Source organism: Gopherus evgoodei, chromosome 5 (genome assembly GCF_007399415.2).
Source record: "Gopherus evgoodei ecotype Sinaloan lineage chromosome 5, rGopEvg1_v1.p, whole genome shotgun sequence".
Taxonomy (NCBI): Eukaryota; Metazoa; Chordata; order Testudines; family Testudinidae; genus Gopherus; species Gopherus evgoodei.
In genome coordinates, this window is record NC_044326.1 from 20,683,331 (window position 1) to 20,709,648 (window position 26,318).

General features: G+C 45.8%; 1 protein-coding gene across 4 annotated transcripts in view; it reads left to right on the forward strand.

Annotated features, from left to right (window-relative positions):
* GRK4 (G protein-coupled receptor kinase 4) overlaps positions 1 to 26,318 on the forward strand; it is a 98,085-nt gene that overhangs the window by 62,637 nt on the left and 9,130 nt on the right. For all 4 annotated transcript variants that reach the window (XM_030564225.1, XM_030564224.1, XM_030564227.1 and 1 more), the window contains 2 exons: positions 16,850 to 17,040; positions 26,117 to 26,154. In XM_030564225.1, the coding sequence (XP_030420085.1) occupies positions 16,850 to 17,040; positions 26,117 to 26,154 (229 nt within the window). The remainder of the gene's footprint in view (positions 1 to 16,849; positions 17,041 to 26,116; positions 26,155 to 26,318) is intronic.

The following is a 26,318-nucleotide window of genomic DNA, read 5'->3' on the forward strand; positions in this document are numbered from 1 at the left end:
ATCTCGGCACCAGCCGTCACCGGCCCGGCACCACTCCCTCTCCCTGCGTGCCAAAAACCTTAAAGCTCCTGCGGCCCCACTATCTGCACCGCAGTCTGAGCAACAATCTAAGTCGAGCCGCCCGGCACCAGTAACTGCCGCGGCACCGACAATCTCCGCACCATTGATTCCGGCCATGCAAGAGCCGTCGAGTCCGGTGCATGACAGCTCCCCGGCACATGCCTCGGTAGAGCTTATTTTTCCCACTGCGCCAGAGACATTTTCTACAGCAAGGGAACTGATTGCGTTAATGGAGCCCATACTGCCTCAACCCCCAGCACCGCTGGTGCGGGTTATTCAATCGATAGGCAAGCCTGCCATAGTAAGACCACTTTCCATCGGCACCACAGGCAGACAGCACTCAAGATCGAGGTCCCGCCAACATTCTCGATCTCGTCACCGCTCCAGATCCAGGCGCCGCTTGCAGTCCCGGTACCGATCTCCTCCTTGGTACTGGTCGTACTCGCAGCACCACTTGAGATCCCGCTCACCGGACCGATACTCCAGGCACTGGTCCAGTTCCCGGCACCATTCACACTGCAGCCGCTCTCATCATAGGGTGTCAAGATCCCGGTCGACCTCCCAGCACCACGCTGGTTGCAGGTCCCAATCACACTCTCGGTACCGGTACGGATCCCGGTACCGCTCTCCGGTGCGGCACGAAATACGGTACCCCAGAGACAGAGCTCATCCTCAAACGGTCTCCACCCTGCCATGGCCATCGTGGCACGCATCTGAGTCATCGCACGCTGATAGTGCCGCCTATGCCGATTCAGAGACACACAGCCATGTTTTCCATGAGGCTCAAGGTACAGACCAAGGTCCTCATCAGTGGTCCTTTTGGATGCCTTGGGCATAACACCAGGCCCAAGGCGAACCCACGGTACCATCACGTTCCGCCCCGTCGGAACATCATGCACCGGAGGCCACTGTTAGCCGCCCCCCTCCAGCAGGCACAGATCAATTTCCTTAGGCACCGGACCTCAGGTCCTCCCGGACCCTGACGTACCTCCTGACCAAGAGTCCCTACGGGAACCACTCGTACCGGGTCTGTTGTCCTCCTCTTCACCTGACGAGGCTGTGGCCGGTACATCCTCATCGGACCCACCCTCTATCGACCTCCGAGCTCACCAGGACCTTCTGAGGTGAGTCGCCTTAAATATCAATCTCCAGGTGGAGGAGGTCCCAGCGGTTGAAGACCCGGTAATAGACATATTGTCGGCGGATGCCCCAACCCATGTAGTTTTGCCATTTATCCGCTCCGTCCAAGCCAAAGCAGACACAATATGGCAAGCTCCGGCGTCTATCCCTCCTATGGCCAGAGGGGTGGAAAGAAAGTACATGGTACCCTCCAAAGGGTACGAATACCTATATACCCACCCCCTATATACCCACCCTCCTCCTTGCTCCCTGCCCCAAAATCGAGGGAGGCTAGATGGATGGACTTGTTGGGACGTAAAGTCTACTCTGCAGGGGGCCTCCAACTTAGGGTGGCGAACCAACAGGCCCTGCTCAGTAGATGTAATTATAACAGCTGGCAGTCGGTGGGTAAGTTCACTGAACTGGTCCCACAAGACTCCCGCCAGGAATTCCAAGCCCTTCTGGAGGAAGGAAAGAAAGTGGCACGGACTTCCCTGCAGGCATCTCTCAACACTGCTGATTCGGCGGCCAGAACCGTGGCCTCGAGAATCACAATGAGGAGGATCTCGCGGTTGCAAGTGTCAGGTCTACCTCCGGAACTGCAACACACTATCCAGGACCTGCCGTTTGAAGGCCAGGGCCTTTTCTCCCAGAAAACAGACCCTAGACTACAGAGTCTTAAGGACAATCGGGTGATCATGCGTTCCCTTGGGATGCACACCCCACAAACCCAACAATGGGTTCCGTAGCCAGCCTAAGTGCTCTTACCCCCTGCCCAGACCGCAACAAGACTTTGGCAGAAGGCGTGGTTGTGGGAACCGCAGACGGCAATCTGGGTCCCAAGGCGGCCACAATACTGGTCCCGCCAAACCAGCGCCGGGCCTGAAAGCGAACTTTTGAAGGTGCGCCCGAGAGCAGAGCACCGGTCCTTCCCCAGGATCCCCTTCAGTTTTCCAACTGCCTTTCCTCATTCCTCCCTGTGTGATCCCAATTAACCTCGGATCGTTGGGTCCTACGCATGGTGGAATTTGGATATCACCTCCAATTTATTTCGCCCGCTCCCTCTCACCACCCTCCCCGTCCCTCGTCAGGGACCCCTCTCATGAGCAATTCCTCTGGCAAGAGGTTCGTACGCTCCTCTCGATCGGAGCTATAGAGGAGGTACCGGAGGAATTAAGGGGCAGGGGATTTTACTCCTGATATTTCCTAATCCCCAAAGCAAAAGGAGGTCTTTGACCCATCCTGGACCTACGAGGACTCAACATGTTTTTAAAGAAGTTGAAGTTCTTCTTCGAGTGATTGCTCATATCCATTCCAGTTAGGTGTGCGCGCTGTGCGTGCACGTTCGTCGGAAGATTTTTACCCTAGCAACTCCAGTGGGCCGGCAGGTCGCCCCCTAGAGTGGCGCCGGCATGGCGCCTGATATATACCCCTGCCGGCCCGCCCGCTCCTCAGTTCCTTCTTACCGCCGTGTCGGTTGTTGGAACTGTGGAGCGCGGCATAGCTGTCCTCCACGTCCCTAGCTCTCCATTGTCTCCTTGTTCTACTAGTTGTATATAGTTATAGTTGTAGTTAGAGTTTATAATATTAGTTGATAGTTGTATTACTTGTTGTATATAGTTAGTGGGCTTTGGCTTTAGCCCTTCCCTGCGCCGGGCTCATGCCCGGTTCGCCAGGGTTCAAACAGTGCTCGGCCTGCAAGAAGCCGGTGCCAACGAGCGATCCCCACGAAGCCTGCTTGAAGTGCCTTGGGGAATCACATATCTCCGAAAAGTGCCGCATTTGTAAGGCATTTAAGCCAAGAACGAAGAAGGAGAGGGATCAGCGCTTAAAGACCCTCATAATGGAAGCAGCGCTTAACCCTCCAGCCTCAATGCCGAGCGCTGGCTCCGCTCCGGCACCGGACCGCGCCGGCTCCGGGAAAACGCCTCGGCACCGGCCCTCCCCAGCACCAGGGCCTGACGCAAGGCCTTCGACGTCTGCCACTCCAGCCAAGCAGACTCGAACGGAGCGCCCGGCACCAACTGCTGCGGCGGCACCGACGACAGGGATTCCGTCGACTCCGGGCCCAGGAGGTCCGTTGAGTCCGGTCCCTCACAGCTCCCACATAAGATCTGGGGTTGAGCTAATGGTCCCCTCGACGCCGGAGACATTTGCTTCGGCTCGGGACCTGATCGCATTGACTGAGCCTATGCTGCCTCAACCCCCGGTGCCTCCAGTGCGGGTTCTACAATCAAAAGGCAAGCCTGTGGCCATACGAGCACCGTCTCCGATTTCACCAAGCCGACACCGATCCCCATCACGGTCCCGGCACCGTGGACGATCTCGCTCAGGGCGCCGCTCGCAATCCCGGCACCGCTCTCCACGGCGGTACCGGTCATACTCGCGGCACCGGTCCTCTTCACGACGGTCCCAATACTCCCGGCACCACTCTGGCTCGAGCCACCGCTACCGGCGCCGAGATTCGAGAAGTCGCTCCCATCGTCGGCGTTCTACATCCCAGTTGACCTCCTGGCACCGCGCTGGTGGCAGGTCCCGGTCTCGATCCCGGCACCGATATGACTCCCGGCACCGGTCCCAGCACCGAGGAGGTCTCCGCCGTCTAGACCAAGGGACCCATATCAGTCCCGTTCGACTCCACCCTGGCCGTCCCGACAGCCGTCTGTCTCCTCTCAAACAGACAGCGCGTACACTATGGACGCTGACAGACCTGCTGCTCTCTTCCATGATCCCCCCACTCAGGAGCATGGACCGCAGCAATGGGGCTTCTGGACTCCTTGGGCATATCATCAAGCCCAAGGGCCTCAGCAGGTTCCCCCGCGATCAATGTCATCAGAACACAGGGCTCCGGAGGCCACGTTGTCTCACCCCCCCCCTTCCCCTGCAGAGGAGGGGTTGTCTTACCATCGGGATCCTGATCTCCCTCCAGAGCCGGAGACACTGCTCCAGACGGAGCCTCCTGCAGATCCACTCCTGCCAGGTATCTCCTCATCATCCTCCCCGGATGAGGCAGTGGCTGGAACAACATCCACCAGCCCTCCTACGCTCGACCTCAGGGCGCATCAGGATCTCCTCAGGCGCGTGGCGCAGAACATGAACTTACAGGCTGAAGAGGTCTCTGAAATTGAGGATCCGGTGGTGAGCATATTATCTGCAGATGCACCCACTCGGGTCGCCCTTCCCTTTATCCGGACCATTCAGGCCAATGCCACTACCATCTGGCAGTCACCAGCGTCCGTTCCCCCCGCGGCACGTGGCATGGAACGCAAATACATGGTGCCCTCAAAAGGGTATGAGTACCTCTATGTTCACCCGCCTCCGTGCTCCCTTGTTGTACAATCTGTGAACGAGAGGGAACGTCACGGATAACAGGCCCCGGCACCATAGTCTAAGGAAGCGAGGCGCATGGACCTGCTCAGCCGAAAGGTCTATTATGCGGGAGCCCTCCAGCTTCAGGTGTCCAATCAACAAGCTCTCCTTAGCTGCTACACTTACAACACCTGGGTGGCAGCAGACAAATTCAAGGAGTTGCTTCCGCAAGATGCGCGTCAGGAATTCGCGGCGATCCTTGACGAGGGCAAGAAAGTAGCAAGAACTTCCCTGCAAGCATCTTTGGATGCCGCAGATTCGGCCGCCAGGACTCTAGCTTCTGGCGTTACCATGCACTGAATTTCCTGGGTACAGGTCTCTGGCCTTCCTCTGGAACTCCGGTACACCATACACGATCTCCCGTTTGAAGGCCAGGGCCTGTTCTCGGACAAGGCGGACCCCAGGCTACAAAGCCTTAAAGACAATAGGGTCATTATGCGCTCCCTGGGGATGCACACACCAGTCACCCAGCACAGACCCTTCCAGCCTCAACAACAACACCGGCCCTACCCCCAACCCCACCAGAGGCAGGACTTTGCCAGACGTCGAAGTAGGAACGGCCGGTGTAGACAATCGGGCAACCAAGGAGGGCAAAACCAGAGCTCCTCCAAGGTTCCCTCTGGACCGAAACCTTCATTTTGAAGGTGTGCCCGAGGGCGCTGCACCAGTTTCCCTCCCGGATCCGTCCCCTCCCTTTTCCAACCGTCTTTCGTTTTTTCTCTCGGCGTGGTCCCGACTCACATCCAACCAATGGGTCTTACGCACATTGCAAGCTGGATACCATCTGCAGTTTGTTTCACACCCTCCCTCCCGCCCTCGTCCCTCTTCAGGGACCCCTCTCACGAGCAACTCCTCCTTCAGGAGGCGCGAATGCTCCTCGACAAAGGAGCCATAGAGGAGGTTCCAGAAGCCGAGCGGGGCAAAGGGTTTTATTCCCGTTACTTTCTGATCCCCAAAGCCAAGGAAGGCCTCAGGCCTATCCTCGACCTGCGGGAACTCAACAGGTACATGGTGAAGTTGAAGTTCCGTATGGTATCCTTGGGGACCATTATGCCATCCTTGGATCCTGGAGACTGGTACGTCGCCCTCGACATGCAAGATGCATACTTTCATATAGCCATCTTCCCGCCACACAGACAGTTCCTTCGGTTCGTGGTCAACCGCTGCCACTATCAATTTGCGGTCCTCCCGTTCGGCCTCTCCACGGCCCCGAGGGTGTTCACCAAATGTATGGCTGTAGTCATTGCCCACCTTCGTCGCAGTCGTATACATGTATTTCCGTACCTCGACGACTGGCTGATACGGGGATCATCAGAGGCTCAAGTCCTCAGCCACGTCCGCATGGTCAGCAGTCTTTTCGCGAGCTTGGGTCTAATCCTCAATATAGGAAAGTCAACACAAATCCCCACTCAGCGGATAGAGTTTATAGGAGCCCTTCTGGACTCTACTCTGGCCAGAGCCGTTCTTCCTCTGTCAAGGTTCCAGACCTTGGCGGCCATCATACGATGACTGCAGGCAGCATCCTTGACCTCCATACACACGTGCCTGACTTTATTGGGCCACATGGCGGCCTGCACGTTTGTCACGGGATATGCACGGCTTCGCATGAGGCCCCTCCAGTCCTGGCTCATCAGTTAGTACAGTCCGACCAGGCACCTTCTGGACGCGATTGTCACCATTCCTCAGGACATATTAGGTTCCCTGCAGTGGTGGCTGGACCAGTCCGTGGTGTGCACGGGGCTACCATTCCATCTGCCCGAGTCCTCAGTGTCCCTGACAACGGATGCCTCAGATCTAGGTTGGGGGGCCCATCTCGGAACCCTGCGGACTCAAGGCCGGTGGTCACCCCACGAACTGGCCCTCCATATCAACGTTCCGGAATTGAGGGCAGTCCGCCTTGCTTGCCAGACATTCCATCATCAACTTCAGGGTCTCTGTGTCTCGGTATTCACCGACAACACAACGACCATGTATTATATCAACAAGCAGGGCGGCACGAGGTCTTCTGCCCTGTGTCAGGAGACCGTGAGACTCTGGGACTTCTGTATTGCCCACTCCATTCACCTCATCGCATCCTTCCTCCCCGGGGTTCGGAACACGCTGGCAGATCATCTAAGCAGATCCTTCCTTTCCCACGAGTGGTCCCTTCGCCCGGACGTTGTCCTTTCGCTCTTCCAGAGGTGGGGATGTCCCCGGATGAACCTCTTAGCGTCCCGAGGGAATAGGAAGTGCCAGATGTTCTGCTCCTTTCAAGGCCGGGAACCCGGTTCGGTAGCAGATGCCTTCCTTATTCCGTGGACGACGCATCTGTTCTACGCATTCCCTCCGTTCCCACTCGTCCACAAGGTCCTTCTGAAGGTGCGCAGGGACAGGGCCCGCTTGATCTTGATAGCTCCAGCATGGCCCAGGCAACATTGGTATTCCATGTTGCTGGACCTGTCTCGGGCCGACCCTGTCCCCTTGCCTCTTCACCTGGACCTGATCACCCAGGACCACGGCAGGCTACGTCACCCAGACCTGCAATCACTGCACCTCACGGCGTGGCTCCTGAGTGGCTGACGAGGTTTGAACTCCGCTGCTCTACCCCAGTGCAGCAGGTGCTCCTGGGCAGCAGGAAGCCTTCCACTAGAGCGACGTATTCGGCCAAATGAAAGTGCTTCACCTGCTGGTGTGCGGAACGGGGTTTCCTTCCCACCGAGATCTCCATTGCCAGTATCCTAGACTACATCTGGTCTCTCAAGCAACAGGGCCTGGCGATATCATCTCTCCGGGTTCACCTGGCGGCCATCTCCATTTTTCACCCGGGGGGGGGATGGCCGCTTGGTGTTCTCTCACCCTATGCCGACTAGATTCCTTAAAGGCTTGGAACGTCTCTACCCCCAGGTTAGACGCCCTACCCCTACCTGGGAACTGAACCTAGTTCTGACCCGGCCCATGTCCCCTCCGTTTGATCCATTAGCGACTTGCTCCCTGCTCTATCTTTCCTGGAAGACTGCCTTCCTGGTGGCCATCACCTCAGCCAGACGGGTGTCGGAGCTCCCGGGCACTCACGGTAGATCTCCCGTATACTGTGTTCCACAGGGACAAGGTGCAGCTGAGACCGCACCCAGCCTTTCTCCCTCGGTAGTCTCGGCCTTTCACGTCAACCAGGAGATCTCTCTCCCTGACTTTTTCCCAAAACCCCACTCGTCCTGCAGGGAGCAACAGCTTCACTCACTGAACGTCCGCCAGGCGCTCGCCTTTTATATAGAGAGAACCAAACCGTTCTGCAAATCCCCCCCAATTCTTTGTGGCGGTAGCAGAACGTGTCAAAGCGTTACCTGTTTCCTCTCAAAGAATCTCCTCGTGGGTAACGTCCTGTATCCAAGCCTGTTATGACTTGGCTCATACCCCTCCGGGTCACGTGACTGCGCACTCTACCAGGGCTCAAGACTCATCGATGGCTTTCCTAGCCTACGTCCCCATCCAGGAGATCTGTAGGGCAGCGACCTGGTCCTCCGTTCATACTTTCGCTTCCCATTATGCCCTGGTCCAGCAGTCCAGAGATGACGCGGCCTTCAGCTCCGCAGTGCTCCACGCCGTGACTTCTCACTCCAACCCCACCCCCTAGGTAAGGCTTGGGATTCACCTAACTGGAATGGATATGAGCAATCACTCGAAGAAGAAAAGACGGTTACTAACCTTTGTAACTGTTGTTCTTCGAGATGTGTTGCTCATATCCATTCCACACCCGCCCTCCTTCCCCACTGTCAGAGTAGCCGGCAAGAAGGAACTGAGGAGCGGGCAGGCCGGCAGGGGTATATATCAGGCGCCATGCCGGCGCCGCTCTAGGAGGCGACGTGCCGGCCCACTGGAGTTGCTAGGGTAAAAATCTTCCGACGAACGTGCACGCGCGGCACGCACACACCTAACTGGAATGGATATGAGCAACACATCTCGAATAGCAACAGTTACAAAGGTGAGTAACCGTCTTTTCCACATGGTGTCCCTGGCGACCATTATCCCATCCTTGGATCCTGGAGACTGGTACGCTGCTCTCGACATGAAGGACGCATATTTCCACATTGCTATTTATTCCCCGCACAGACGGTACCTGCGGTTTATGGTGCACCACCAACATTTTCAATTTGCTATCCTTCCGTTTGGCCTCTCTTCGGCCCCTCGCGTCTTTACAAAGTGCATGGCAGTAGTGGCCACTTTCCTCCGTCGTCGGCGAATACATATTTTTCCTTACCTAGATGACTGGCTTATTCGAGGGACCTCCGAGGCCCAGGTCACCAGGCACGTACCCAGCATTATGGACCTATTGGAGAGACTGGGCCTGATGATCAATCTTGAGAAGTCTAGTCTAGTGCCCACTCAAAGAATAGAATTCATTGGGGCCATTCTAGACTCCAAACTTGCAAAAGCCTGCCTGCCACTGCCCCGGTTTCAGGTACTAGTCTCAGTTATAAAAAGTCTCCAGACCTTTCCCACGACCTCAGCTCGCTCCTGTCTGAGCCTCCTTGGTCACATGGCCGCATGTACTTTTGTAACCAAGCACGCCAAACTACACATGCGTCCCCTTCAAACCTGGCTCGCCTCAGTGTACCGTCCAGGCAGAGATACCATAGACATGGTGGTCACCATTCCTCAGAGCATCTTAGACTCCCTCAGCTGGTTTGTGCAGGACTGCCGTTCCATCCGAGGCAGCCCTCAGTGTCCCTAACGACAGACGCGTCGTCTCTTGGCTTGGGGGCTCATCTAGACCATCGTCACACGCAAGGCCTCTGGTCATCTCAAGAGCTAGCGTTGCACATAAACGTCCGGGAGCTGAGAGCAGTCCGCCTGGCGTGCCAGACGTTCCTACAACATCTGCAAGGTCTCTGTGTTTCAGTGCTTACCGACAACACAACGGCCATGCACTACATAAACAAGCAGGGCGGGACTTGATCCTCCCCCCCCTTTGTCAGGAGGCGATCCAATTGTGGGAATTTTGCATAGCCCACTCGATAGACCTTGTAGCATCATTCCTCCCGGGGGTCCGGAACACACTAGCAGACCATCTCAGCAGATCTTTTCGGTCTCATGAGTGATCGCTTCGCCCGGACATTCTACATTCCATCTTCCAGAAGTGGGGCTTTCCCAACATAGACCTCTTCGCTTCCCGCGACAACAGGAAGTGCCAGAAGTTCTGCTCCTTCCAAGGTCTCACCCCGGGCTCGATATCGGACGCCTTCCTAATCTCATGAAAGAACCAGCTGCTGTACGCCTTTCCACCCTTCCCACTGGTGCACAGGGTTCTCTTAAAGCTCCGCAGAGACAGGTCTTGCCTGACCCTGATCGCCCTTGGGTGGCCCCGACAACACTGGTACACCACGTTGCTGGACCACTCGATAGCCAGCCTGATCCCTCTGCCCCTTCATCAGGATCTTATAACGCAGGACTTCACCACCCAGACCTGCAATCCCTCCATCTCACAGCGTGGCTTCTGCATGGTTAACCCAGTCGGAGTTACATTGCTCTGCCCCAGTGCAAGTACTCCTGAGTAGCAGAAAACCTTCCACCCAGTCTACATACTTGGCCAAGTGGAAGCAATTTTCTTGCTGGTGTCAAGCACTGAATGTAACACCCACGGAGGTTCCCATTCCCACTATCTTGGACTACCTCTGGTATCTTAAACAGCAAGGCCTCGCTATCTCATCATTGCGAGTGCACTTGGCAGCTATTTCTACTTTCCACCCAGGAGAAGGTACTCATTCCGTCTTCTCCCACCCCATGGTCTCGAGGTTCCTCAAAGGTCTGGAGCGTCTATACCCCCTAGTACGACACCCCGCCCCTTCCTGGGACCTCAACTTGGTCCTGATGAGACTTACGACTCCTCCATTCGAGCCGTTGGTGACCTGCTCGCTCCTATATTTGTCATGGAAAACAGCCTTCCTTGTGGCCATCACATTGGCTAGGAGAGTCTCTGAGCTTTGGGCTCTGATGGTAGACCCACCTTACATGGTGTTCCACAAAGACAAGGTGCAGTTACATCCACATCCGGCATTCCTCCCTAAAGTAGTCTCGGCCTTCAACCAGGATATATTCCTCCCGGTCTTCTTTCTCAAACTGCATACATCTCGCAGAGAGCAGCAGTTACATTCCCTCAATGTTCGTAGGGCGCTTGCCTTCTACATTGACTGAACGAGACCCTTCTGTAAAATGCCCCAACTTTTTGTGGCAGTGGCAGATCGGATGAAAGGCCTACTTGTCCCTTCTCAGAGAATTTCGTCATGGGCAACGGCGTGCATCTGTACTTGCTATGGTCTAGCTCATGTCTCTCTGGGTAATATTACCGCTCATTCTACCAGGGCTCAGGCCTCGTCGGCCGCCTTCCTAGCTCAAGTACCTATCCAGGAGATATGTCGAGCAGCTACGTGGTCTTCAGTACACACCTTCACTTCCCATTATGCTCTGGTGCAACAATCCAGAGAGGACGCAGCCTTCAGCTCAGCTTCACCTAATTGGAATGGATATGAGCAAGCACTCGAAGAAGAAAAGACGGTTACTCACCTTTGTAACTGTTGTTCTTTGAGATGTGTTGCTCATATCGATTCCAAAACCCGCTCTCCTTCCCTACCGTCGGAGTAGCCGTCAAGAAGGAACTGAGGAGCGAACGGGTCGGCAGGGGTATATATTGGGTGCCATAGTGGTGCCACACCAGGGGGCGCCCAGCCGACCCACCGAGTGTTGCTAGGGTAAAAATCTTCCCGACGGACGTGCACGCGGCACGCACACACCTAATTGGAATGGATATGAGCAACACATCTCGAAGAACAACAGTTACAAAGGTGAGTAACCGTCTTTTTGAGGACTTCAGTGGCTCAGACACAGGTTTGATACAGGAGTGGTTGGGTGAGATTCTGTGGCTTGCATTGTGCAGGAGGTCAGACTAGATGATCATAATGGTCCCGTCTGACCTTAAAGTCTATGATCCTCTGATTCTGTGTTATTTGTTTCTTATATCTGTAGATATTTCAATCACATTCATCACAATAATGCCATATACATGTTAGGAGAATCATGAAAAGTAGCTGCTCTTTGAGAACTTTCTGACATCGAAATTGCTACTTCCTATGCAATAAAGTTGAAAGGGAGATGGATTGAAAAACTATGTTGGGTATAAAATAAAAAGTATGAGTGCTGATGGTTTTTAACTCAACATCATTTTCATGTCTCAACTCTTTCACCATGACATTTCCCAATAAATTATGACCAACTCACAGCCCTGATCACTAAACAACGGATGTGATGGTCTAAAATACTCAAGGAATACGTATGTTAAGAAAACTGTTTTTCCAGCTAGGATCATCTATCTTTATTAGTGAATTGCTATTATTTAAAGATTAGCTATAGGTAAATGTCTAGCTAAAATCCATTAACAGATATATTTTGTTTTACGTTTCAGAGAGAGTTCTAAAGCACTTGAGCTTCTAAGATTTGGCTTTTATACATTTATTTTAAACAAACATAGAATTCTGGTATCTTAAAGAAGGGAAGCCATGCTGGCCAGAGAAATCTCATTAGCATCCTAAGCCATACATAAATAAATTCTTTTATAGAGGATAATATTTTTCCACCTGTGACAAAACTCACAATCCACAGTCATTTTCCCACAAGTGTAAGTTATAAGGCTGCACTGGATATTAAAACTGAAACTTTATTTGATCTTGCTACATCTACCTATACAGTAACACCCTTCCCTGTATAAAAGTTTTAAAATGCTAATGTGATTTTAATTCGTATAATCATAGTACTGGAAGGGACCTCAAGAGGTCATCTAGTCCAGACCCCTGCACTCCTGGCAGGACTAAGTATTATCTAGATCATCCCTGACAGGTGTTTGTCTAACCTGCTCTTAAAATCTCCAATGATGGAGATTCCACAACTTCCCTAGGCAATTTATTCCAGTGCTCAGCCACCCTGACAGTAAAGAAGATTTTCCTAATGTCCAACCTAAACCTCCCTTGCTACAATTTAAGCTCATTGCTTCTTGTCCTATCCTTATCAGTTAAGAACAATTTTTCTCCCTCCTTGTAACAACCTTTTATGTACTTGAAAACTGTTATCATGTCCCCTCTCAGTCTTCTCTTTTCCAGACTAAACAAACCCAATTCTTTCAGCCTTTCTTCATAGGTCATGTTCTCTAGACTTTTAATCATTTTTGTTGCTCTTCTCTTCGCTTTCTCCAGTTTCTCCACATCTTTCCTGAAATGTGGTACCCGGAATGGGACACAATACTCCAGTTGAGGCCTAATCAGTGTGGAGTAGAGTTGAAGAATTACTTCTTGTGTCTTACATACAGCACTCCTGCTAATACATCCCAGAATGATGTTCATTTTTTTTGCAACAGTGTTACACTGTTGACCCAGCTTGTGGTCCACTATGACTCCCAGATCCCTTTCTGCAGCACTCCTTCCTACACAGTCATTTCCCATTTTGTGTGTGCGCAACTGATTGTTCCTTCCTAAATGGAGTACTTTGCATTTGTCCTTATTGAATTTCCTCCTATTTACTTACGATCATTTTGAATTATAATCCTCTTCTCCAAAGCACTTGCAACTCCTTCAAGCTTGGTATTGTCCGCAAACTTTATAAGTATTCTCTGTGCCATTATCTAAATCGTTGATGAAGATATTGAATAGAAACAGACCCAGAACTGATCCATGCGGGACCCCACTCATTATTGAGTTTGTTTAGTTTAGAAAAGAGAAGACTGAGAGGGGACATGATAGCAGTTTTCAGGCATCTAAAAGGATGTCATAAAGAGGAGGGAGAAAACTTGTTCATCTTAGCCTCTAAGGATAGAACAAGAAGCAATGGGCTTAAACTGCACCAAGGGAGGTTTAGGTTGGACTTTAGGAAAAAGTTCCTAACTGTCAGAGTGGTTAAACACTGGAATAAATTGTCTAGGGAGATTGTGGAATCTCCATCTCTGGAGATATTTAAAAGTAGGTTAGATAAATGTCTATCAGGGATGATCTAGACAGTTATTGGTCCTGCCATGAGGGCGGAGGACTGGACTCAATGACCTCTCAAGGTCCCTTCCAGTCCTAGAAACTATGAATACAGTTCAGGTCTTCATCTTTCCTTTATTTCCATGTATTTGGGACTCTCCTTTCCCAACCTGGTCCCAGGCCATTGCTGGGACCCTGTTGCCTGCCCCTCGTATGAAAGTTAAGGGAGGCTGGGGAAAGGAGGGGGTTGTTTCCCCACTGTATCAGACTTTAGGAGCCCCAAGCTTCTTTACAGGAGACCCTCCTTTAAATCCCCTCTGGTTTATCAGCTACTTGGACACTGGACAATTGCTCTTTAATTTAGTAGACCAGGTATAATATAACGGTTGGAAACTGAAGCTAGACAACTTCAGACTAGAAATAAGGTGCACATTTTTAAGTGAGCATAATTTACTGTTAGAACAATTTACCTAGGGATGTGATAGATTCTCCATCTTTTGATAAGAATAAATGTCTTTCTAAAATATATGCTCTTTCTCAAACAGATGTTGTTGGGTTTGATACAGGAATCACAGAGAAAAATTCTGTGATTTTTTTATGCCAGAGAGCAGGCTAGATAATCATAATGTTCCATCTGGCTTTAATCTATTCATAATATTGACTCTCTTCCCGTTCTGTGACCAATGCTAATCCCATCTGTTCATAGTAATGAGCATATAACTAGTTTTCAAAGCAAAAATGGTCAAATTCAAAAATGAAGGCCAGTTAACTTTAAGGACTAACTCATGCATCACATAATTTGTCAACATAGAATCTGCTGAAAAATTGATAAGGGTGGCCACCATTCTGTCTGCCTCTGAGAAATAAAATATGTAATATTGAATCTCCTTACCTAGAGGGTAGTTCAGACTTCATTTCACTTACGAGTTGCATTTGTCTAGTGGGAATAGCAGAGCACCTTAAAGACCTGTCTACATTGCAGCTAAAAGGTTATAACATGACTGACTGCATTTGACTTTTGCCCCTATTTGACACCCACAGTATTAGAAATAGTGTGTATCACGTGTCAACCCTACTTACAGTCAGGGCTGGAATGGGATTATCAGGCTGCAACTTGGTTCTAACCTAGTTTTTCTGTTGCATAGATGCATCAGCCTAACCATCTGTACCTCTGTTAGCCAGTCACCTTATTGCCCAAGATTTTGTATAGGAAGATATCTCAAAGTTATTTGTTTCATGTTCAAAACAATCTTCTGTCTTGCTGCACCTTAAGGAAATAAGGAATAGCTAAGTTCCCCAAACATGCACAGACACCAACACATTGGGTATGTCTACACTAGCCACTGGATCGGCGGATGGTGATCGATCCAGCGGGGGTTGATTTTATCGCATCTAGTTTAGACACGATAAATTGATCCCCGAGCACTCTCCCGTTGACTCCTGTACTCCAGCTTGGTGAGAGGTGCAGGCAGAGTCGATGGGGGAGCAGCAGCAGTCGACTTACTGTGGTGAAGACACCACGGTAAGTCGATCTAAGTACATCGACTTCAGCTACATTATTTATGTAGCTGAAGTAGCGTAACTTGGATCGATTACGCCCCCCTCCTGCCCCAGTGTAGACCACGCCATTTATAGCACATTGTATAGGATGAGGAATATGAATGAGACAGTTTTGATAGGAAAATTGCCACTGCCCAGGTACATTGAATAGGATCCAGTTTAAAACTGCCTTCTGCATTTTTAAATATTTCCAGTTTTGCTTCACATACAGGTTATGTCTAGGCTAGAGATTTTACTGCAAGTTAATCAACTGTCAGTTAACTCAAGTTGCTTAACACCTTTGTAAATGCTAATTAAGACCCACTGAATTCTAGGATAAGCCACAATGTTTCGTTTCCTGGAACAAACGTTTGTGATGTTAAGTCATTTAATTGCCAGTTAACTTGAATACCGCCTCAGCAAGAATTCTAGTCTATAAATAGCCACAAGGTGTCTCTCTAGTCCTACCTCTTTTCACACAATCCTGTCACAGGTACTAGGCTTCCTTCTTCAGTTCTGTGGTCTGGAACCGCATCCCTATATTTCATCATCTCATCAACTTTTTATGTCTTGAAAGATCTCTGAAAGCACATAATCTCTTCTTGTTTGTGGTTCTTAGAGTATGTCTACACTGCAGTTAGACACCTGCAGTTGGCCTGTGCCAGTTGACTCAGGCTTGCAGGGCTCGAGCTGCAGGGCTGTTTCATTGTAGCGTAGACTTCTGCGTTCAGGTTGGAGCACAGGCTCTAGGATTCTTCCCACCTTGCAGGGTCCTAGAGCCTGGGCTCCAGCCTGAACCCATAAGTCTACACTGCAATGAAACAGCCCTGCAGCGCAACCCCCATGAGCTGCAAGTTTTTAATTGCAGTGTAGACATACCGTAAGTGTCTGGGTATTGGCTTTATTTACCATACTGTCCATACTTCACTTCTTGGACAATGTATGGTCTGTGTTTCTGTTTGTATTGAATGTTAATCAAACATTTTGAGATGTATTTTGTATGAAGAATGCTATACAGATTCCTGTGGCTGTTCTGATGTAGCATTTTCCACTTTGTATTTTTATTTTGTTTGTCTCCTCCTCCCCTTATGGCTTTTTCACTTCTCTGTCTGCCCTGCTGATGCCTCATTCTGGATACTGTGCCTCTAGCCAATCAATGAGAGGAGATACTGTGCTTGGCTTCATGCAGCTCTTCATTTCACTGTTAGAGAGTGCTGTTATCAAGAAAGGAAATGACTATTGTAGTGGCTAGAGTTAGGGACTTGAAGTTGGGCATTCTGGGTTATTTATCTTGGTGTGTCATTTACTCTGTCTGACTTGGCAATTTATAGCCTCTCTGTGTGCTTCTCTAAGTCTCACTTTTTACAAACAGTGATTACGCATTTCTAAGTGTTCATGGAAAGATACTCTGTGTGCAAGTTATTATCTTCATCCATATGGACTGAAAACGGAAGGGCGCACAGCCAATAAGAGATGCAATATCTGGGTGGTGTTTCAGGGGGCATAAGCCATTTTCCTGTACAAGTTTTCATCATTGGTATAGGTCTTGGCTGATAAGCAGTTTGGACTGTTTTGCCCCAAAGTTAACAATGGTGATTGTTTGTGGGTTTTCCCCGGACTCTCTGGGAAATTAAAATAGCTGGTTATCCAAAACATAACTTTAGCAGAGTTGACCTATTGCTTAACTGGCTGATTATAAAAGTACTATCTACTGACTGAATTAGAAAGAAGGGATGAAATTGGGGGTCATGAATGAACCAACAAGTATTTTTTGTCTTTAGGTTAGTTTATCCTACACCTATGAGACTAAAGATGCCCTATGTTTAGTATTAACCATTATGAATGGAGGGGATTTGAAGTTTCACATTTACAACATGGGAAATCCTGGCTTTGATGAAGAAAGGGCTGTTTTCTATGCTGCAGAGCTCTGCTGCGGCTTGGAGGACTTACACAGAGAGAGAATTGTTTACAGGTAAGTATTAACTGCAGTAATGTGTGCCTTGAAACTTGTCAACTCTGCATGTTTGCATATAGGATTAAATTGACTTTTCTTGCTTCAAAGGTGTTAGGTTATTTTGTATACCTATTTCTGTGTGCTAATGATCTATTAGTTCCATTGAATTGTGTGGTGGTGGTTTTTTTTTTTTTTCTTCTCACTGTAAATTGGAAATGCTGTTTTCTAGTCCCTGTTCTGTTAAAATTCTTATGCAAAAAGTCTGTATAAACTTAAAATAAGCATCAATACATGGTTGACTATAAAATAACAGAAGAATTCTCCCTTGAAAATGTTGAGTGTCAGGGACATAGCAATATTCAGATGTGGACAGAGGAGATCTCTGCAAATACAAATTAAATGGTGAGGAATGCTGTACAATGAGGGAATGCCCCTTGCTATGGCACCTATAATCCATGGCAGCCTCCTTAGCCCAGGCTCTGTCTCACACAAGACATTTTTTATAAAATTAACTGAACCATCAAGATGTGCACATACTATAACTGAATAACCATGGGACTTTATTGCTATGGTCTGCGTCTGTCATTAACCTCTACTGTACATTAAATGCACTGCAATGAGTGAGGATCAACTCAATTGTAAACACTTTGGGTCAAGGATCTTGCCTTTTTGTTTGTTCTGTAAAACATCTAGTATAACCTAGGCTTGTGAGCGTGTGCATAAAATTATAAAAAATTGGGGCTCTTTTCCTCAGAGAGAAAATGTTAGGAAAGGGGAAGACATTGAGACATGCAAAGGTCAAATTACTGCCCAAGGTATTACAGGAAATCAATGGCAGAGTCAGAGATAAAGTCCAGGTCTTTCAGACTTCTGGCTTCAATACAAAATCATCCTTCTTCTCTTAATCTTATTTTTATTTTGAAAGTACTTCAATTTTCTTTCTTTAATCGTATATAACTATTGATGTTTCTTCCATACTGGGTTAGTAGTTAATCATAACAATAATGAACAGGCCTTTCTACTGTCTATATCTGTATTAGTATGTTTCTCAGTTAATTAAGAAGCAATATGCCAATTATTCATAAACAGCCTTTGATCCCTTTTCCTTTTTTAAATGGTTTGGGTGAAATGAGTGTTTATAGAAGTGGATGACAGTTGCGGAAGCTTTCACTAGTTGCTGAGCAAGTTTTAAATTAAATGGTAATAAGTCACCAAGACCAAATTGTATTCTCCGAAGAGTTTTGAAGGAACTCATGTATTTAATCGAAGAACTACTAACTGTGGTATGTACCCTATTACTTATATTGGCTTTCTGTACCAGATGACTGGAGGGTAACTAATGTAACACTGATTTTTTTTTTTTTTAAAAGGGTTGAGATGCAGTCCTGGCAATTACAGGCTGGTAAACCTAACTTCATTGCCAGACAAATTGATTGAAATGATAGTAAGGAAAAGAATTATCAGACACATATTAACATGATATTTTGTGGAAGAGGCATGTAAAGAGAAATCATGCCTCACAAGTTTACTAGAATTCTTTCAGGGTATCAATAAACATGTGGACAGGGTGATCCAGTTGATATAGTGTAATTGGACTTTCAGAAAGCCTGTGACAAGGTCCCACATCAAAGGTCCCTAAGCAAAATAAGCAATCATGGATAAAAGGAAAGGTTCTCTCATGGATCAGTAACTGATTAAAAGTTAGGGTTAAAACAAATGTTTGGTTAAAATGAAGGAATAATTGGTCAGTTTTCACAATGGAGATTGGTAAATAGCAGGATGCCCCAAGGATCTGTACTGGGACCAGGTCTGTTTGACATATTCATAAATGATCTGGAAAAAGGGGTAAACAGTGAGGTGGCAAATTTGCAGATGATACCAAATTACTCAAGACTGGTCAGCTTTGAGTGAACTAAGAGTTACAATAAGATCTCACAAAACTGGGTGACTGGGCAACAAAATGGCAGATGAAATTCAATGTTGATAAATGCAAAGTAATGCACATTGGAAAACATAATCCCAACTATATATACAAAGTGATGGGGTATAAATTATGTTACTGCTCAAGAAAGGGATCTTGGAGTCATTGTGGATAGTTCTCTGAAAACATCTGCCCTATGTGCTGCAGCAGTCAAGAAAAAGCGAACAGAATGTTAGGAACCATTAGGAAAGGGATAGATAATAAGACTGAAAATATCATAATGCCACTATATAAATCTATAGTATGCCCATACCTTTAATACTGCATACAGTTCTGGTCTCCTCATCTCAAAAAAGATACATTAGAAATGGAAAAAGTACAGAGAGAGGCAACAAAAATGATTAGGAGTTTGGATCAACTTCCATATCAGGAGAGATAAAGACTTGGACTGTTGATTATTTATTTGGGGATTGGTCCTGCTTTGAGCAGGGGGTTAGACTAGATGACCTCCTAAAGTGCCTTTCAGCCCTGATATTCTATGCTTCTATGTTTAGTTTAGAAAAGAAATGACTAAAGGGGATATGGTGGAGGTCCATAAAATCATCAGTGATGTGGAGAAAGTGAATAACATAACACAAGAACCAGGGTCACCTAATAAAATTAATAGACAGCAGGTTTAAAAGAAACAAAATGAAGTACTTCACACAACGCACAGGCAACCCATGGAACTCATTGCTGGGGATGTTGCGAAGGCCAAAAGTATAACAGAGTTGAAAAAGAAAGGTCCATCAGTGGCTGTTAGCCAAGATAGTCAGGGATGCAACCCCATGCTCTTGATGTCCCTACATTTTTGACTGCCAGAATCTGGGACTGAAAGACAGAGATCACTCTATAAATTGAAGGACTACTAACTGTGGTATGTACCCTATTCTGTTCATTCCCTCTGAAGCTTTTATTACTGGCAACTGTCAGAAAGGAGGATACTAAACTAGATGAAGTAATGGCCTGACCCAGTAAGGCCGTTCTGATGTCCTTTTCCACCCAAATCTGCAGGTACATATTAATCCTAATCTGCAGCACTCTTTGAGTCATAGATCGGGCACTGTTAATTGTGCCAAATTGTGTAGTGGTTTCTGAGATGACCATAAGAAGTGAGCTAGACTGAAACTGCCAAACACATTTCTGTGGTGCTGCCACCTCAACAAGACCTGTGGCTGGATCCTTTAACTTAGGGCTAAATAAAAAGCTGTGGAGACTTGTTTGAACGTAGTTTGTTAAATATTAAAATAACCTAAAAGAGATTGAGCCCTACCTGCTTGTTGGATTCCAGTTTATTTTCTGTTAAAATTCTAGAATTTTGTATTCTTGCTTGAGTCTGAGCCCTCTCCTTATGCAATTTAATAAATGATGAGATACAAATTGATGAACTAAGTGCGTCTTAGAGACATCAATCTCACAAAGCTGTCTGAAATTCAAGAACTATCTCATTCTTGTGCAGTACCTCCAGAATATCACTGCAAATAACCCAGGATAAAGTTACATCCTGGTCAGAAACCAAAACTATTCTGTTATTGCTTTCTGCATTTCTTCATACATAAGAAATGTCCAGAGCAGAGATAAGTACACATCTATATATTGGATAATTTGCACACATTCTGGGAAAAAGACTTATGTTTAGTCCTAATACTTATACCATCTATGCAACACAATGTAAGACTTTTGTAAAGCAGTCCCTGCCCAATATGTAAATGGTCAACAGAGTAGGCATTTGGAAATAAAGTCTGAGATTCAAGTGATCCCTGAGGAATAAAAATAGAAAATATCTGGATGATATTATGGCTGCTGTGTGGACTCTGTCAAATCTCTCTCTCCCTCTTCAATATAAAATGGTCAGTTTCATCTAAAGCAGAAAGATGTTTTTTGTTTTGATATACTGTACCTGTCAGGGAAGAACCTACCACTAAAAAATGTTAATTGATTAGTGTTTTCAAATGGTTTTCTTTATAGAATCAGGAATATAGTAATTGTAATATCTGATTATAGAAATCATGTAGAAAAATAATCAGTTTACACAGTCATGTTCAGAACGTAAGTCACTTGCATTTTGTGGTGATTAAAATCCTGTGTTAATTCTTAAGCTTTCTGATTTCTTAATAGGAATGTATCTATGTGGAAATGGTGAAGCCTAAAACTTAAGGCAGTCAGTTTGAAGAAATTTATACAGATAGTTTGACTTCCTCCACATAGGATTTGGTGGACAAATCCATAATCCTCCTAATGCAACTTGATTTGGTTTTCAGTTGAGTCCAGTTTGTTTTTTACAAATTTGTTTTCTTCTCTAACTGCAATAATTAACATGCTCTACCTCTCTACACTTTCCTACAGCACAGAAGGTTCTCTATTGCTGTTAGCTTTTAAAGCTTTTTGTATAATATCTGAGAGTTGATCTGTTGGATTATCATTATGTTGATGTAACTCCAACATGTTTTGAAAGAGGCTTTCATTTTCCTTAGGCCAAGTTCACAGGGAAAGTTTGAATGGTGACACAACTTTCTTACATATTTGGACTTAAAATCTTCTGCTTACATTGATTATTATACACAAAGACATCAGTAGTCCAATTTCATAAAATCTATTTCTTACTTAATGCTTTTTTCTGCCTTAAAGATCCCACAACTCTTTAAAAAGCATGATCCTGACCCTGAAAGAAATTGAGTACCCTCAACTGCCATGGATTTAATTGGTAGTTCAGGATGCTCAACACCTTGAAGAATTGAACCATTAATTCATAAATATTTTACTTCACTCATTTGTCATCTGGCATTGTGCTGACCATTTGAGAGAGCTTGAATCTTCTTGTGTATTGCCACTCTGTACAAGTGAGTAATTTCTGAAATGAATCAAATTGAAATCAGTAGCATTGCCTTGTTTAGGAATACATACATAAATTGAAAAAAATCATCCTCTTTTTACATAGTGGACTGTGTCCACTTTATTGAAATAATCTGTCACAAGAATTTCCCAGTGGTGGCTTATACTTGATTGGGACAGGAGGAATGTTCATCAATAGATTTATTAAACAGTGTGCGCCTCCTTTAGCTTCTTGGGAAGCATTGTGGAGGCCATTAACTATTAACTTCAGCTCCATTCTTAACACAGAATAAAACCGCAACATTTTTCACTTTAAAAACTTTTCAAGAACTGATCTTGAAAACGAACAGGATCAAGACTGTAATCTCTTTGGGACAGGGATTGTCATTTTGTTCTGTGTTCCTACAGTGCCTAGCACAATGGGGCCTGATCCATGAGTGGGACTCCTAGGCACTCCAATAATACGAATAATAGTAATGTTATGTAATAGTCCAGACCGGTTTTATTGCTGTTTATCTAGTATAATTCTCTCAGGCCTGATTTTCCAGAGCATGTGAACTCTTGTAGCGTCTGTTCACTTTAAATGAAGTTCAGTGAGGGTGCTCAACACTCTTAAAATTGAGTTCCTCAGTGCAGATGGGCCCATAGTGTGCAATGAAAACTGAACTGATCTTAACACATTTTACTTACACAGAATTGCTCTCAGATCCATACAGCAACTTGCAGTGCCAAAATTTCATTGTTGTTTGTCCAGAGTCAATGTCTACACACCTCTGGGAATGATTTTAGCTTCAGTTGCTATTGCAGTTCCTTCAGGAGGAGCCGAAAACATTGTGGTGGTCTGTTAGTTTCTTAATCTCTAAAGTAGCAGGATTAACTTGAACCAATATAACTTTCTTTATTAGGACACCTTGCTCATCACCAATGACAGAGTGATATTTTTTTTTTTGACTGAAAGTCATTTTTTTTGTTTTTTTTTTGTTTTGGCAAAAAAAAAATGCAGATTCACTAACACTGAAACACAGCAAATTTGTGTTGACTTAATCCAGTTGTTTTCATTTCAACATTTCCAAGTGAACACTTCAATTTCTTTTATTCAATTTCCAAATAACTTTATATTTTAAAATAAAATATGTTAAATGATCAAAATTGAAATGTTTTGTTTGGCCTGGATCTTATGGAAGAGAGGGTTACAACTTTCCTCCCTTTCTCTCCTACTGTCCCTCTCCTGGTGCAGCATAGTAGGGTTATGAGCGTCTTTGAAGTAGGATTATGTGCCTGGGAAGGAGCAAGGAGAGAGCTTTTATAAACAAGACCAGGAAGCTGCACTAGACCTCAGGGTCCAGGTTTTCAAAAGTATATGTCTGTCATGCTCATGGAAGAGGAAGGAAACATGGCAGTATGTGACCAGCCTGTTGGTAGCTGGTCCCTGCACTTGATAACCTAGTGTCCAGCCTTGCTGGCTAGCAGCTCCTGCAGTTGGCCAGAGTCTTCAAGGGGTTACAAAAACTGGGACAGAACACTGTTTAAACATACATGCACAGGCCCTGAAAACAAGTACATTCCTGGTTTTCCAGGACATGGGATCACTCTGTACATGTATTACAGCAAAGGAGGGACTGAAAACTGCTTTTAGTGATGCTTATATCCTTATCATGTGTCTCATGCTAGTTCTGTCTGTTCTTTGCATATCACTAAATCACTGAAATGTGCCCTCATTAAGCATGAACATTAACAATATTCTGTACTTACAGCACCTTTCATCTAGGGATTTTAATACACTTCTCAAACATTAAGGTGCAGCTGGGTTTCTGTGTAGTCTTATGATGGTTTGGGTTTTTATGTGTGCGCTTCCATGTAGAACATGATGGCCACAGAATCAGCCCTTGTCTAATTTCTAATATTTATTTTTTTTTAAATCCAGTTTTAGTACTATGCCTTTTTCAATCTTTTCACATTTCCCTGGCTTCAGAAAAAAGTCCAGTCGTGATGCCTCCATTCCAAATATTAAAGTTGCCTACCGGGGCCCTGATCCTGTACTGTGGTCCATTCAAGTACAATGTTACATACTTAGGGATCACAGTGCAGGATTGGGGTCTGAGTTTCCAGCAAGGATGGTGACTGTAGCCACTGCAGAAAGAAAAAGCTGCTGCCTCAAATAACAGCAGCCTAAGAAGAAAAAGCACTGTCAGGCCAAGGGACCATTGACAGTTCCAAAGTCCAATATGTTGCAAACCACCAGGCCTGGAATCTAACCTTAGGCACCATTTAACTGCTGGATTGTAACTCCAGTAGTTCTTGAGCTAATGACTATCAAAATCAGGCCAGATATTAATTATTGTCCCCATTAAGCAACAGTCATTGCTATTAAGTATGGTTAGGTTTTAATCAGTTCTCTGGGAGTTGTCCCAATTAGGGAGGGAGTACTGTGTTTAGAATTTACATGCCATAGTTTACCCAAACAGATCTGAATTCTTAAAGTAGATTTGATTTTTCAGCTTAAAGTTTATGCAGTCTTTTAAAATATTCTTATTTCCACTACTTTCTGACCACCATTATCTTTGTAGTCTCTTAAATCCCTGGTTTACAACCCTTTTTTCATTTGCGGACCCCTAAAAAAATTCCAAATTGAGGACCCCTGTGGGTCTTAGACTTAAAACTGACTGAACCAAATGTAATTATAAATGTTGCATGTGCTAGGCATGGCATTTGACACAGTGTGAGAAAAGGCACTAAACTGTGGGCTTCTATGGTAAGGACAACACTTCTGGGTTTTGACAGGGGAAACTCACATACTTTTGATTGATCAGAAAAATGGAATATCTTTTCTGGAATTTGAAACTTTATTTTCACCGTTACCTTTCACGGATGCCTTAGACATCGTCTGTGGAGCCCCAGGTGTTCACGGACCATAGGCTGAAAACCATGGTTTTAAATCACATAGTTTTAATCCTTTGCCATGTGTTTGTTTTGAATCTTTATTTGCTTGGAGAAAAATATTGCACTGAATACACTATTTTGTCGATCTCCTAAATAGTATATTTGAAAATGTAGAAAACACCAATTTTCAGAATGGAGAGGGGTAACTAGTGGTGTTCCCCAAGGGTCAGTTCTAGAACCAATCCTATTCAACTTATTCATAAATGATTTGGAGAAAGGGGTAAACAGTGAGGTGGCAAAATTTGCAGACGATACTAAACTACTCAAGATAGTTAAGACCAGACTGTAAAGAACTTCAAAAAGATCTCATAAAACTAAGTGATTGGGCAACAAAATGACAAATGAAATGTAATGTAGATAAATGTGTAAAGTAATGCACACTGGAAACAATAACCCCAACTATACATACAATATGATCGGGGCTAATTTAGCTACAACTAATCAGGAAAGAGATGTTGGAGTCATCGTTGACAGTTCTCTGAAGACAGCCACTCCGTGTGCAGCGGCAGTCAAAAAAACAAACAGGATGTTAGGAATCATTAAAAAAGGGATAGCGAATAAGATGGAGAATATCTTATTGCCCTTATATAAATCCATGGTACTCCCAGATCTTGAATACTGTGTATAGATGTGATCTCCTCAACTCAAGAAAGATACACTGGCATTAGAAAAGGTTCAGAGAAGGGCAACTAAAATGATTAGGGGTTTGGAATGGTCCCATATGAGGAGAGATTAAAGAGGCTAGGACTTTTCAGCTTGGAAAAGAGGAGACTAGGGTGGATATGATAGAGAGATATAAAATCATGGGTGGTGTGGAGAAAGTGAATAAGGAAAAGTTATGTACTTGTTCCCATAATACAAGAACTAGGGGCCACCAAATGAAATTAATGGCAGCAGGTTTAAAACAAATAAAAGGAAGTTCTTCTTCACACAGCACACAGTCAACCTGTGGAACTCCTTTCCTGAGGAGGTTGTAAAGGCTAGAACTATAACAGAGTTTAAAAGAGAACTACATAAATTCCTAAAATCTTTGTGTATGGGTTTAGATTGTCCCCCCATTCCCCGAAGTCAACATTTTCCAGGGAAATTTTGTTTTGGATTCATCAGTCTTCTGCAGGGAGGGAAGGGGGTCAGTTTGACAATTTCTACTGTAAAACTTCTTAATCTATAGTTCATCAGGTTGTTGTTTAAATATGTATTATAAATGATAAAGTTGCAAAACTTGAGGTTCTTATAGTCTCTTCACACTTAAGTCACGCTTTTCTATGAAAAGCAATTTTGTGGTTTGTGCAAAACCCACACTCGATAGTGGCTATAATTTTCCCTTTTAGATAACTGGCTTTTGTTTTGTTTACTTTGTAGAGACTTGAAGCCTGAGAATATTCTCCTTGATGACTGTGGTAAATAAACATAAATTTCTTGGCACGTACACTAAAAATGTATACATGTATTCTGAATACAGTGCAAAGATATTTAAGGTGGTTTAGCAATTTTGCTACAATACTAGAAACATAATTAATAAAATATTAGCATGCAAGTGTGCTTATATGAGTGGAAAAAAGAT